The sequence below is a fragment of the Rana temporaria genome, chromosome 1, assembly GCF_905171775.1.
Source record: "Rana temporaria chromosome 1, aRanTem1.1, whole genome shotgun sequence".
Lineage (NCBI taxonomy): Eukaryota > Metazoa > Chordata > Amphibia > Anura > Ranidae > Rana > Rana temporaria.
This window is the reverse complement of record NC_053489.1, coordinates 362,695,311-362,708,539: the sequence shown is the minus strand read 5'-3', so window position 1 is coordinate 362,708,539 and position 13,229 is coordinate 362,695,311. Positions and strand designations below refer to the sequence as shown.

At 44.1% G+C, this 13,229-nt stretch overlaps 1 protein-coding gene across 1 annotated transcript in view; it reads right to left on the bottom strand.

Moving 5' to 3' along the window:
• HCN2 (hyperpolarization activated cyclic nucleotide gated potassium and sodium channel 2) overlaps positions 1–13,229 on the bottom strand; it is a 112,575-nt gene that overhangs the window by 36,856 nt on the left and 62,490 nt on the right. The window contains exons 3-5 of the mRNA XM_040322072.1: positions 13,049–13,210; positions 3,667–3,885; positions 2,532–2,678 (exon numbers count right to left, since the gene is read on the bottom strand). Coding sequence (XP_040178006.1) covers positions 2,532–2,678; positions 3,667–3,885; positions 13,049–13,210 — 528 coding nt within the window. The remainder of the gene's footprint in view (positions 1–2,531; positions 2,679–3,666; positions 3,886–13,048; positions 13,211–13,229) is intronic.

The window sequence follows — 13,229 nt, the reverse complement described above, 5'->3', positions numbered from 1 at the left end:
AGAGAAGGCAGAGGAGCAGGAGGGAGTCTTGTACATAAGAAGAGGGAGAGCAATATTTGCAGAAGTAAAAAAGTCCATGTCCCTCTGGTTTGCCCCAGTGCCATGTCCCTCTGGTTTGCCCCAGTGCCCTGTCCCTCTGGTTTGCCCCAGTGCCCTGTCCCTCTGGTTTGCCCCAGTGCCCTGTCCCTCTGGTCTGCCCCAGTGCCCTGTCCCTCTGGTCTGCCCCAGTGCCCTGTCCCTCTGGTCTGCCCCAGTGCCCTGTCCCATTTTGTTAAAGTTGTTGTTGGTAATATTTAATTGTGTAACTTGATTTGGCATAAAACATTTAACAGTGTCATTCCAAGAGATAATCTACAAGGGCGTTTTTAGGGGGGGAATTAGGGGCGGGGCAGTGTATGGGTTAGGTGAGGCAACTGGTGGCGAGTAACACTTGAGGCCTGGCTAGAAGCTCAGGGCTTGAAATTTTGAGCCCTGATCTAGATAAAGGAAGGCCCGTAGACATGGTATATCTGGATTTTGCAAAAGCATTTGACACAGTTCCCCATAAATAGTTTACTGTACAAAAAAAGGTCCGTTGCCATGGACCATAGGGCGAGTACACGCATTGGGAAAATGGCTACAAGGACGAGTTCAGAAGGAGGTGATAAATGGGGAGTACTCAGAATGGTCAGGGATGGGTAGTGGGGTCCCCCAGGGTTCTGTGCTGGGACCAATCTTATTTAATTTGTTCATCTCTGTATTTGCGGACAATATCAAGCTAAGCAGGGCAATAACTTCTCTGCATAATGTAGAAACCTTGCAAAAAGATCTGAACAAATGAATGGGGTGGGCAACTATATGGCAAATGAGGTTTAATGTGGAAATTTTTAAAATAATGCACCTGGGTGGCAAAAATATAAATGCAATATATACACTGGGGGGGGGGGTTGGGGAACCTCTGGGGGAATCTAGGATGGAAAGGGTCCTAGTAGATAATAGGCTCAGCAATGGCATGCAATACCAAGCTGCTGCCAACAAAGAAAACAGAATATTGGCATGCATTAAAGAGAGGATCAACTCCAGAGATAAAACGATAATTTTCCCGCTCTACAAGACTCTGGTCCGGCCGCACGTAGAGTATGCTGTCCAGTACTGGGCACCAGTCCTCAGGAAGGATGTACTGGAAATGGAGAGAGAACAAAGAAGGGCAACAAAGCTAATAAAGGGTCTGGAGGATATTCGTTATGAGGAAAGGTTGCAAAAACTGAACATATTCTCTCTTGAGAAGAGACACTTGAGAGGGGATATCATTTAAATTTACAAATAATAGGGATAAATCTTTTTCGCGGAAGGGAGTTTAACAAGACACATGGCCACTCATTAAAATTATAAGAAAAGAGGTTTAACCTTAAACTATGTAGAGGATTCTTTACTGCAAGAGTGGCAAGGATGTGGAATTCCCTTCCACAGGCGGTGCTCTCAGCGGGGGGCATCGATAGTTTTAAAACTTTTAGATAAGCACCTGAACGAGCACAACATACAGGGAAAAATACAATGTAATACTGACATATAATCACACACATAAGTTGGACTTGATGGACTTGTGTTTTTTTTTCAACCTCACCTATTATGTAACTAGACCCCCATCCTGGTTTCACCTCAAGTAGAGCAATGACCAATGGCCCTGTAGAGCACCCCCTGGCTAACTTACCATGCGCCAAAGTTAGCACTCACGCAGGATCCAGTGCTCAAAGCAACATTACAGACCAGATTCTTCTGTCCACTCATCTGATGATAGCTGAATACAACACCCTGTACTGTACGACGAGGAGTATCAATATACAGGCTACTGATTCCAGGAAGCGACAATGACTTATGGTAGGATGATTAGGAATATGAGTGTAATTTTACGCACTATTAAAATTGTTGTGCTTTGGAATAAAAAATATACTTTGATCTACATAACTCATTTATAAGCGATTATACCCAAGTATCTATCGGAATGTAAAAATGCACTATACTCCTTCATACCGGTCATTTGTAATGCACAAAGATAGGCTTTTAACCACAGAACATTCTCACATATTATCTGTGTTGTAGTAGGTTTTGAAAAAAATCTAACATGCTGGATGGGTTGACTTGTAAGACTCCATCCAGACGACTAAATTGGACCCTTTCAAAATGCAGTACAGCACATGAAAACACATGGCAGTTACCACATGTTTCGTAGTGTGAATAAGGCCACAACTAAAGGGAAGTAATGTGATATTAACTAAAAATTTGAGTGATGAAAGAACCAGGCCCATCAAGACAAATAGCAGCAATCAGATTTTCACAAATCATAAAGATCTAAATGGTATGTTTTCAGAAATGGTTAAAAAATGCATCCATATACATGGATGAGCCTTCTAAAACAAAATGATTAACTCATACAATTTCCCATACATTCTACATGAACATTATGATAATACCCAATGCTAGCAGATTTATGCACAAAGGGCAGTGATACCCAAACTGTAATTGTATACCCCTCCCCCACTCCAGATCTATACCTCTCGCAAAGGCTCATTTAGCTCTTCCAGGATACTATCTTCATCAAACATCTTCCCCTGGTAGCGATGCTCGTAATAGTCATGAATCCTTTGGCGAAAATCAGCAGGCAGCTTGTGGAAGGACATGTATTGTTCAACTTGCTTGTACTGCAAAAAAACACAATTGTCAAATACACGTAGGAAACATATGCAGCGAAAAAAAGATTGTATTATGAAGTTGTAATTAAAATAAGATGCTATATTTAAACCACTTGTAGTATTAAAGTTGCTTTTGTGTTCCGGGCAAACTTAAATAAGTTTGGGATTGGATCAGTAAGGACCTTTTCACACGGGACGGATCCGTGATGATCTGCCCCATGAACCTCCGCTTGCTCAGCGGGGATCGCTCTGTTGATCTCCGCTGAGCCGGCAGATGACAGGGTGGTCCCCACACACTGTGCAGGGACCGCCCTGTCAGATCTCTGCTCTCCTCTAAAGAGGGGGATCGGATGAACACGGACCGTCTGTCCGCGTTCACCCGACCCGATGACGGATGGAAAAATAGGGTTTTCCTCCGTCTGCAGAATCGGAGGATTGCGGAGCCGGTGGAGATCGGGTGTCAGTGGATGTTCATCCGATGTTCACCCGCAATCTCACAGGGATCAATGTATGTCCCTTTTTCATCCGTAAACGGATGGATGAAAAAGCGGACATACGTTCCGCATGTGTGAAAGGGGCCCAACAACAGCAGTAGATAAATAATCAATGCTAGTAGAGTTATCCTAGTAGTGTATTTTTATCAATCCTCTTTGCTATATCAGATTATAAAGCACTCCCCCCCTCACTCGGTTGGTATGAAAAGCTTGGATGATTTCGATTTCCTGTCAGATCTGCCACAGGCAATGATATGATGTGACGCTTGCAAGAAAAATAAGAGGCAGTCAGCTGTTTCTTATTTCAGAGAAATCAGTGGTAGGCACAGCAGCCAATAATGTGTCAAGGGAAATAAAACATGAAAAAATGTACTTGCTTCACATAAAAGATGGATTGAACACCTAAATGCAAAATGTATACTTGTAATGCAATACAACACCCCCCAAAGTCACTCATAATAGATGCATAATGGAAACAAGGTCATTAATAAAAGCAAACTCACCTTTTCTTGGTACTGTCTACGGGATGAATCCAGTGACTGGATGAGAGCGGTGGCATGTCCAATGAACATGGCGTAGCATGTAGCACCCACTATCATGCTCAGCATTGTAAGCCAAATATCAGTCATGCTTTCTGGGGCCTGGCGCCCGTAACCAATGCACAGCATGTGGCTCATGGCCTTGAACAGGGCGAAGGAGTACAGCTCACTCCATGAGTCATTCTGTGAGGAGGCATAAAAAAAAAAAAAAAGGAAATGTTAATTTCTTATCACATCAGCGTCACCCATCCAACTAGAAAAACGGGCATTTGTACAAGAGTTCACCCAATTGCCGGAGGAAAAGTGCATATTTCAAGTTCTTCGTGCCCGTGCTGACATGTGGCATGGATGAAGCATGCCACAGATGTGTATATGTATGTAGTGTAAAGAACATGGGCCTTATGTATTCAAGTAAAGAGGCATGCTGCAACCATATAGGAGCGGGCATCAAAGTGCACCCACACACATGTGCAAACACTGTGTCCCATATACATGCATCGCCGACTTGCGTTTCTCTCAGCTGTGTCCCCCATATAGCCCTCTATACACATACAAAGCAAGAGAACAAGCTACAGAAACTGCCGCGGGCACACATTACCCCAAGTAGCAGAACGGAGAGACATCATTGGGGCTGAAAGAAGAGAAAGAGCAAGAGAAAGCAGGGAGAATGATGCAAACAGACTCTGCAACAGGGGAATCAGATGGACTTGATAAGACAATGCTTCCAACCATGTAGATAGAAATAACATGCAACACAACACTGATGGAGGAAACACTGAGAAATGACTGGACTTGTAGATCAAGAAATGACTACAAAAGGCACAGTGAAAACAAAGGGTTAGCATGGGCATGGAGTAAAACCGAATTCCAGAATCACGTAGAGACATTAGGAGGAGCAACAAGGAGGTGAAGCGAAGAGAGGTAGAGAAGAGGAGAGAAAAATCTATTATTATTCCTGTGATGCGATTTCAGCTGACACACAAGTCACTGATCCCTCTATTCTACCCCTCCGTGGGTTCTCATGTGCCAGGTGGCTGGCTGACTGGCACCGGACTTCTGTGCCAAGCTTAGTCACAACGGCAGCTTCAAGGTCTTAACCCCTTCATTACACACCACCATTTAAAATATCACCAAGGTGTACAGCTTTGTTAACATATCCAGCAGAACCCAGCTAATCAGGGAGCATTTATGAAACGCACATGACATCAGTTTAGTAAACTGCAAACATGAGAACTAGAAGAATAAGAAGTTCTCATGTGAGAGTACATGCACAAAAAAATGTGTTCCTACCAATATTACCAAGCAGGAATGATCAAGGTTTCATCTTTCTTTAACCCAGTGTTTCTCAATTCCAGTCCTCAGGCCCCCCCAACAGGTCAGGTTTTTAGGATTTCCATTATTTTGCACAGGTGATTTGATCAGTTTCACTGCCTTAGTAATCACCACAGCCATTTCATCTGAGGGAAATCCTGAAAACCTGACCTGTTGGGGGGGGCCTGAGGACTGGAATTGAGAAACACTGCTTTAACCCATCTTTAACCACTTGCCCACCGGGTTAATTCTGGCACTTCTCTCCTTCATGTGAAAATCACAATTTTTTTGCTAGAAAATTAATCAGAACCCCCAAACATTATATATTTTTTTTTAGCAGACATCCTAGGAAATAAAATGGCAGTCATTGCAATACTTTTTGTCACACCGTATTTGCGCAGCGGTCTTACAAGCGCACTTTTTTTGGATAAAAATCACTTTTTTAAATTAAAAAATAAGACAACAATACATTTTGCCCAATTTTTTTATATATTGTGAAAGATAATGTTACGCCGAGTAAAATGATACCCAACATGTCACGCTTAAAAATTGCGCCCGCTCGTGGCATGGCGTCAAACTTTTACCCTTAAAAATCTCGATAGGCGACGTTTAAAAAATTCTACAGGTTGCATTTTTTGAGTTGCAGAGTAGGTCTAGGGCTAGAATTATTGCTCTCACTCTAACGATCGCGGCAATACCTCACTTGTGTGGTTTGAATACCGTTTTCATATGCGGGCACTACTCGCGTATGTGTTTGCTTCTGCGCGCGAGCTCGTCGGGATGGGGCGCTTTAAAAAAATTTTTTTGGGTTTTCTTATTTATTTTTATTTAGTTTTATAATTTTTTACACTGAAATAAAAAAAATTTAAAAATTGATCACTTTTATTCCTATTACAAGGAATGTAAACATCCCTTGTAATAGAAAAAAGCATGACAGGTCCTCTTAAATATGAGATCTGGGGTCAAAAAGACCTCAGATCTCATAATTAGACTTAAATGCAAAAAATAAAAAAAAAATAAAAAAGTCATTTTTTCAAATGACAAAAAAAAAAATGTTTCTTTAAGAGGCTGGGCGGGACTGACGTTTTGACGTCACTTCCGCCCAGCAGAGCTATGAGGACGGGTGAAGGAGATTTCTCCTTCAGTCCCGTCCCCGCTCAGCTGCCGGACACATCCGATCCCCTCCGCCGCTACCGACGGCTCCGGTAAGCGGCGGAGGGCGCGGGAGAGCGGCGGGAGGCCCCTCTCCCGCCACCGATAACGGCGATCTCGCGGCGAATTCGCCGTTATCGTGTACACCACCGCCCCCTGAAAAGATGAATATCTCGGTTGTGGCAGCAGCTGCTGCCGTTATCGAGATATTCAACTTTAAAATCAGGACGTCTTTTTGACATGGGGCGGTGGTCAAGTGGTTAAAGAGACATGGGGGAAATGTACCAAGACTGACACACACACAGAATCTGGTGCAGCTGTGCATAGTAACCAATCAGCTTCTAATTTCAGCTTGTTCAATTAAGCTTTAACAATAAAATCTGGAAGCTGATTGGTTAATATGCATAGCTGCACCAGCTTTTGTAAATCTCCACCACTGTGTCCATCTCTAAAAAAAAAAAGCATCCCTTGATCCCCATATACTTGCCTTACCTGCGCTCTCTTACTTCTCTTTGTTCCTCTGCAGCCGACATCAAGATCAGCGACCCAGGGAAGCGGTAATATCATATTCCCTGGTCATGTAACAAAGTGATTGTAAAGTCTAGTCCCCCCCCCTTATAAAAAATAACAAAGATATTATACTCATCAGCCCTGTTGCAGTAGATTTGCACAGAGCAGCCCAGATCCTCCTCTTCTCGGGTCCCTCTTCTGTGCTCCTGGCCCCTCCTTTCTGTTCAGTGCCCCCACAGCAAGCAGCTTGCTAAGGGGGCACCCGAGGTGAGTCACAGCCCCCTGTGTCTATTCAGACATGGACCCCTAACATGGCCCTGCCCCCTCTCTCCCCTGATTGGCTTGCCATACTTTGATTGACAGCAGCATGAGCTAAAGGCATTGCTGCTGTGACTTAGCCAATCAGAAGGGAAACTCCCGGATGGGGGGGGGGGGGGGGGAGAGAGAGAGAGAGAGAGAGAGAGAGAGAGAGAGAGAGAGAGAGAGAGAGAGAGAGAGAGAGACATCAGGTAAGTATTAGTGGGACTGCTGCACACAGAAGGCTTTTCATCTTATTGCATAGAATTCATTAAGATAAAAAACCTTCTGCCTTTACAATCCCTTTAGGGCTTATAAAACTGGATATGGAGGCAGGTCACATCCTCCATACCCAAAGGTCCCATGTTGTGTTAATGACTGCAGAGGACCAAGGAGCTGCATGGAAACACAGGCAAGATAAATATATGGGGTAAGGGGGGTGACCTTTCCAGAGACAGTGTCACTTTCCCTGTGAGAGTGAGGTAAGTGTGTCTTTAGTACTTCTTTTAAATGGTGCTCGTGACTCCGTTCAGTTTTCAATCCTTATTAACCTAGTTGTTTTTTTCACTGGTCCTTATGCAAAACAAAGACAACTTGGAAACCAAATGAAAACTGAACAAAAATGTATTAAATACAGTCAATATACTTTTGATCTGCTTCCCATATACAAAAATGTAAAAAAGGTGGTCCAAACAGATGAAATGGAAGTATGTATTTTTAAACAGTAGTAGGTAAAACACAATGGAAATAAACTGCTATAAAAAGAACTCCATCTTAAGGCTGGGTTCACACCATTGCAAACTGGATGTGGGTTCTTTGCATCCAATTCGCAATAGCAGGAGATTTTGACCGACTCTCTATGGAGCCGGTTCACATATCTCCGCTGCGGCAGCGGTGAGAATTTGCGCAGGAGTCTTGCCGTCTTTTGGTCCATTTTAGGTTCGAGTTCAGCCAAAAATCCGGGCTGAAATTGGACCTTCAACGGTGAACCAGGACGCACCGGGCTCCTGCCGGGAGCCGCATGCGGCGATGGTGTGAACTTAGCCTTAGATTGAATGGGTAAGGGGTTTTACTGCGGTTTGCATCTCTTCATAATCATATGGACAGCAAGCATACAGGAGGGGGGGGGGGGGATTTCCCCAATGGGTTCAAAGATAGTAATAAAGAAAAAAAATACATTTTAATACTTCTTTCCTTTGCCTAAAATGTTTTATTCCTGTCTGTTACTGAGGCAGAATATAACCTCACCTGTCCTAGTGGGTTAAAAGGTAGTGAGGGAGGCAATGGAGGCACAGACAGCAATAAAAACCTAACAGAGGCCCCAACCCCTTCTCTGCTCTATACAAAACATATAATGTTTCACTGTTAAATGAATCGTAACAAAGGCAAATTGCAAAAATATATGTTCTAACCAGAAAAATAAAACAAAACGCAGAATATTTTTGATAAGACTATGTTCAAACTAGTGTGCAAGTGACATTTAAAAACGCACTGTCTTCAGCGGGTGTCAATTTTATGGCAAGGACACCTCAAACACAGGCAGTTTGACTGCACCGAATCGCATGGTACAAAGGTACCATGTGATCCGGTTACAGTGCGTTTTCAAATGCAGTGCGATTGAGCCCATTCAAAATGACTGGGTTGCATTGGACCACACTGAATCGCATGTGAATTGCACAGGAATGAGCAGCATGTTTCTGTGTGAACTGGGGCTAATTGTCATCTTCCTTTGCTCTGTCTTTGTTCCTGCTTTTAAACAACGCTTATTCTAGAGGAAGTAGAGCCTCAGTGAAAAAAAAAAAAAATACACCCTGCAAGACAAAGGCATAATGAGCTAGTATGCATAGATCGAAGCCCCCGCAGCCGTCCTCCATCGCCGCCATCTCTCCCAGAGTGACTAACGGGTATCCCGGCTCCGGCGCCGTGACTGGCCGGAGCCGCGATGACGTCACTACCATACATGCGCCGTAGAGATCAGTGCATGTCTTTTGCAAATATCTCCTAAACCGTGGAGGTTTAGGAGATATTTCTAGCACCTACAGGTAAGCTTTAATCTAGGCTTACCTGTAGGTAAAAGTGGTCTGTAAGGGTCTACAACCACTTTTAGGGCCGGATTCAGATACGAGTTACGACGGCGTATCTCCGGATACGCTGTCGTAACTCTGAGTGTGCGGGGTCGTATCTATGCGCCCAATTCTTAGAATCAGTTACGCATAGATTTCCCTAAGATCCGACCGGCGTAAGTCTTACGCCGTCGTATCTTAGTTGCATATTTACGCTGGACGCTAGGTGGCGCTTCCGTATATTTACGCGTAGAATATGTAAATTAGGTAGATACGCCGATTCAGAAACATACGTCCGCCCGGCATATTTTTTTACGTCGTTTACGTAGGGCTTTTTCCGGCGTAAAGTTACCCCTGCTCTATGAGGCGTAGCCAATGTTAAGTATGGACGTCGGGCCAGCGTCAAATTTTGCGTCGTTTGCGTAAGTCGTTTGCGAATAGGGCTTTGCATAAGTTACGTTCACGTCGAAACCAATGAGGCTTTGCGGTGTAATTTGGAGCATGCGCACTGGGATACATCCACGGACGGCACATGCGCCGTTCGTATAAAGCGTAATTTACGTGGGGTCACCAGTAATTAACATAAAACACGCCCACCTCCTCCACATTTGAATTAGGCGGGCTTACGCCAGTCCAGTTACACTACGCCGCCGTAACTTACAGCGCACGTTTTTTCTGAATACGGGACCTGCCGCTGTAAGTTATGCAAATGTATCTGAATCCAGGCCTTAGTCTTCATTCTGCCTTTAATCCTTTATTCTTCAGTTGCTCTTACTGGTCATTCTACAAAGCTAAAAATAATGTACTGAAAGTAGATTGAATCAAAAGCGACCTTTTCACCTGGTTCCCACTTGACTGCAATGTAAAAAAAATGTAAACCAGGAGAATACAAAATGGTGAATTGTATTTTTAAAACGGGGGAAAAAAAAAGTAAAGTTTGTGTGGCCAAAAATAAGGACCTGCATTTTGCTGCACATTCTTGCTGCTTATAGAAAGATAAGGATCACAAACTGCAGTAAAAGACGAATGTGCCCACATGTAAAGCTGCCCACAGATATGCGGGACTCTCATAAAATTTCTGTGAGCAACAAAAAAATTCTAACATTTGCAGGTGCTTCTTACCGTTTATTTCTACACTACCCAAATACTACATATAAATGTCACCAATCCAAACATCCCCCTTCAGGTTCTGATGGACCCCAACAGGGCCATCAAATTAGAGATCTATCACCATGACACTTTTAGGCTGGATGGATGAGTTTTTCTCTGCATCCAATTTTCATGTCAGGAGATTGTGACCGGCTTCTCTATGAAGCTGGTTCACACATCTCCGGTGCGAACTGCACAGGAGTCCTGTGCGTCTTCTGGTGCGTTTCAGGTCCGAGTTCAGCTAAAAATTCTGGCTGAAATCTGACCTGAACCGGTGAATGGAGAAGCACCGCAACCCCTGCTGTGAGCCGCTATGTGTTCCAGTGTGAACCCAGCCTAAAGTGAATCTGTCCAAAGCCAAGGGCTCTTTTATACATTCTATGGGCCAGATTCACAAAGAGATACGACGGTGTATCTACAGATACACCATCGTATCTCTGATTTTTACTGGTCCTATCTATGCACCTGATTCATAGAACCAGTTACGCATAGATAGGGCTGAGATCCGACAGTGTCACACTGTGTTACACTGTCGGATCTTTTTTTGGATTTAAAAATGGCGCCGGGGGCGTTCCCGCTGATTTACACTGAATAATATGTAAATCAGCGAGATACGCGAAATTCACGAACGTACGCGGACCCGACGCTGTGTTCTTACGTCGTTTCCGTAGCGCGGTACCCGTCGTATACTTACCCCTGCTAAAAGCAGGGGTAAGTATTGTTAAGTATGGCCGTCGTTCCCGCGTCGAATTTGAAATTTCCTACGTCGTTTGCGTACGCCGATTCACGAACACGCGCGTCGCAAGTCCCACTCACGTCGCAACCACTGACGTCCTATTGACGTCAGTGGGAGCAATGCACGCCGGGAAATTCCCCGGACGGCGCATGCGTATTTAAATCGGCGCGGGAGCGCGCCTGATTTAAATAGTACACTCCCCCAGCCGCGGAATTAGAATTCCGCCGGGGGAGTTAGGATCCGCCGTCGCAAGTTTGGAGGTAAGTGTGTTGTGAATTTGACACTTTCCTCACAAACTTGCGAGGGCGGATCTTAAAACACATAGGTTACACGGATCTAAAGATCCGCTAACCTTTGTGAATCTGGCCCTATGTGTGGCTCTGCTTGAGCGTTTACTTGCATCTGTAACATTTTTTTTACAAGCTGCATTTAGATACATTTGCGATGCGTTCTGGTGTGAAGAAAATGCAGCACTAATTTAAATGCAGATGAAAAGCACTGAAATGGTGTAAACTAGGATCATTAAAAACAAATTTTTCTTGCATATGCACTGCATTTAAAAATGTGTTCAACTGCATCTAACTTATAATTTCCATCAGTGCTTAGTGTGTTATCAAACATGCCTCTTGTCCTTTTTCAACTTTAACTTATTTTACATAGGAAATTAAAGCGGAGGTTCACCCAAAAAATAAGTATATAACATAACATTCTGTATACCTCAAACATGTACAGTATGCTGTTTTTTTTGGGGGGTGTACATACGATATTATTGCTATTTTCCACCCGGCTTCCGGGTACTAGCTCCCACAGGAGTAGGCGTTCTTATGCAGTGGCGCAATGTCATCTGGGACTTCGCCCAGATGATTGACGTGCTTGACAAAAACTTCCCCCCGGCGGATAAGGCGCGTCACGAGTTTCCGAAACTAGCCGAACTGCGAGTCGGCTCTATACGGCGCCTGCGCACCGACAAGGAGCCGTGTAGGGCTAACTGTGAGCACAATAATGAAAAAAAAACATTTGGGGATGGAAACTCCACTTTAAATACCAGTCTAATAAAAGTTACTATTGGATCACTGGCATTCACTCACTAGTTCCACGGCGATCGATTCGGTTACCGTGGAAATGAAAAGAAGTTTCAATGCCCTGAAGCTAGCATGTACTCTGAGGCCCCGTACACACGACCAGTTTCCTCGGCAGAATTCAGCTTCTGACCGAGTTTCTGGCTGAATTCTGCCGAGAAACCCGGCCGTGTGTACACTTTCGGCCGAGGAAGCCGACGAGGACCTCGGCGAGGAAATAGAGAACATGTTCTCTATTTCCTCGTTGTTCTATGGGAGCTCTCGGCCCGCCGAGCTCCCCGGCGGCTTCAGGGCTGAACTGGCCGAGGAACTCGATGTGTTTGGCATGTCGAGTTCCTCGGCCGTGTGTACGGGGCCTGAGTTAATAGATGGCAGCCTCCTTCAGAAGGGTATTTAGCTTGACGGCTAATAACCTTTTCATTATATCCACAGTTAGGCTCCATTCACACTTGTAGGACTCCAAAGTTGCATGACTTTGGAGTGCAACTTGCATACGACTTTGGCTTTGATCAATGATAATGGACAACTGTTGCACATTCAGGTATGACTTTCATGCAACTTTTAAGAGTTACTATTGAAGTCTATGGCCTTCAAGTTGCATGAAAGTCAGACCAAAGCAGTGCATGAACTACTTTGAAGTCATTTTGACTTTAAGTTGCACATATATGAATGGTTATATTAGATAATATGTGCAAAGTCGCATTACAAGTCGCACAAGTGTGAATGGAGCCTTAAAGCTCACGTTTATCATCATACCAAGATTCAATCACAGATTGACAGTGCTATTTTAGGGGATGGGAAGGTAGGGGTATCGAAATGTGAACTTTCTATGCACGGCTAGACTACAGCCTCAGGTTGTCCAAAACAGGCTCAAGTGACAGCCAATCGGCACAGCGACATTTTGAAGCAGGACTACATAGTATGCATTTGCACTCTGGGGGAAGCAGTGCCTACATCAATATATGATAAAAACATTAACACTGCTGGGTGCAGCCAAGAGCAGACAAACAACATAAAAAAACTGGTTCAAAACTGTGATGACTACGTACCACCATCTTGTTGATTGAAACCCAACAATTAGTTGGGAAGTCTTGAAGCATTGGAACCAGGAACTGAAGGCATCCATCCCAGTGACACAGCAATAGCATCATAGCAATCAAGTTGATAATTCTCATCACTGCACTGGCCAGGTCATAGGTCATATGGAAGATCTGCAGAAAGAAAACGAAA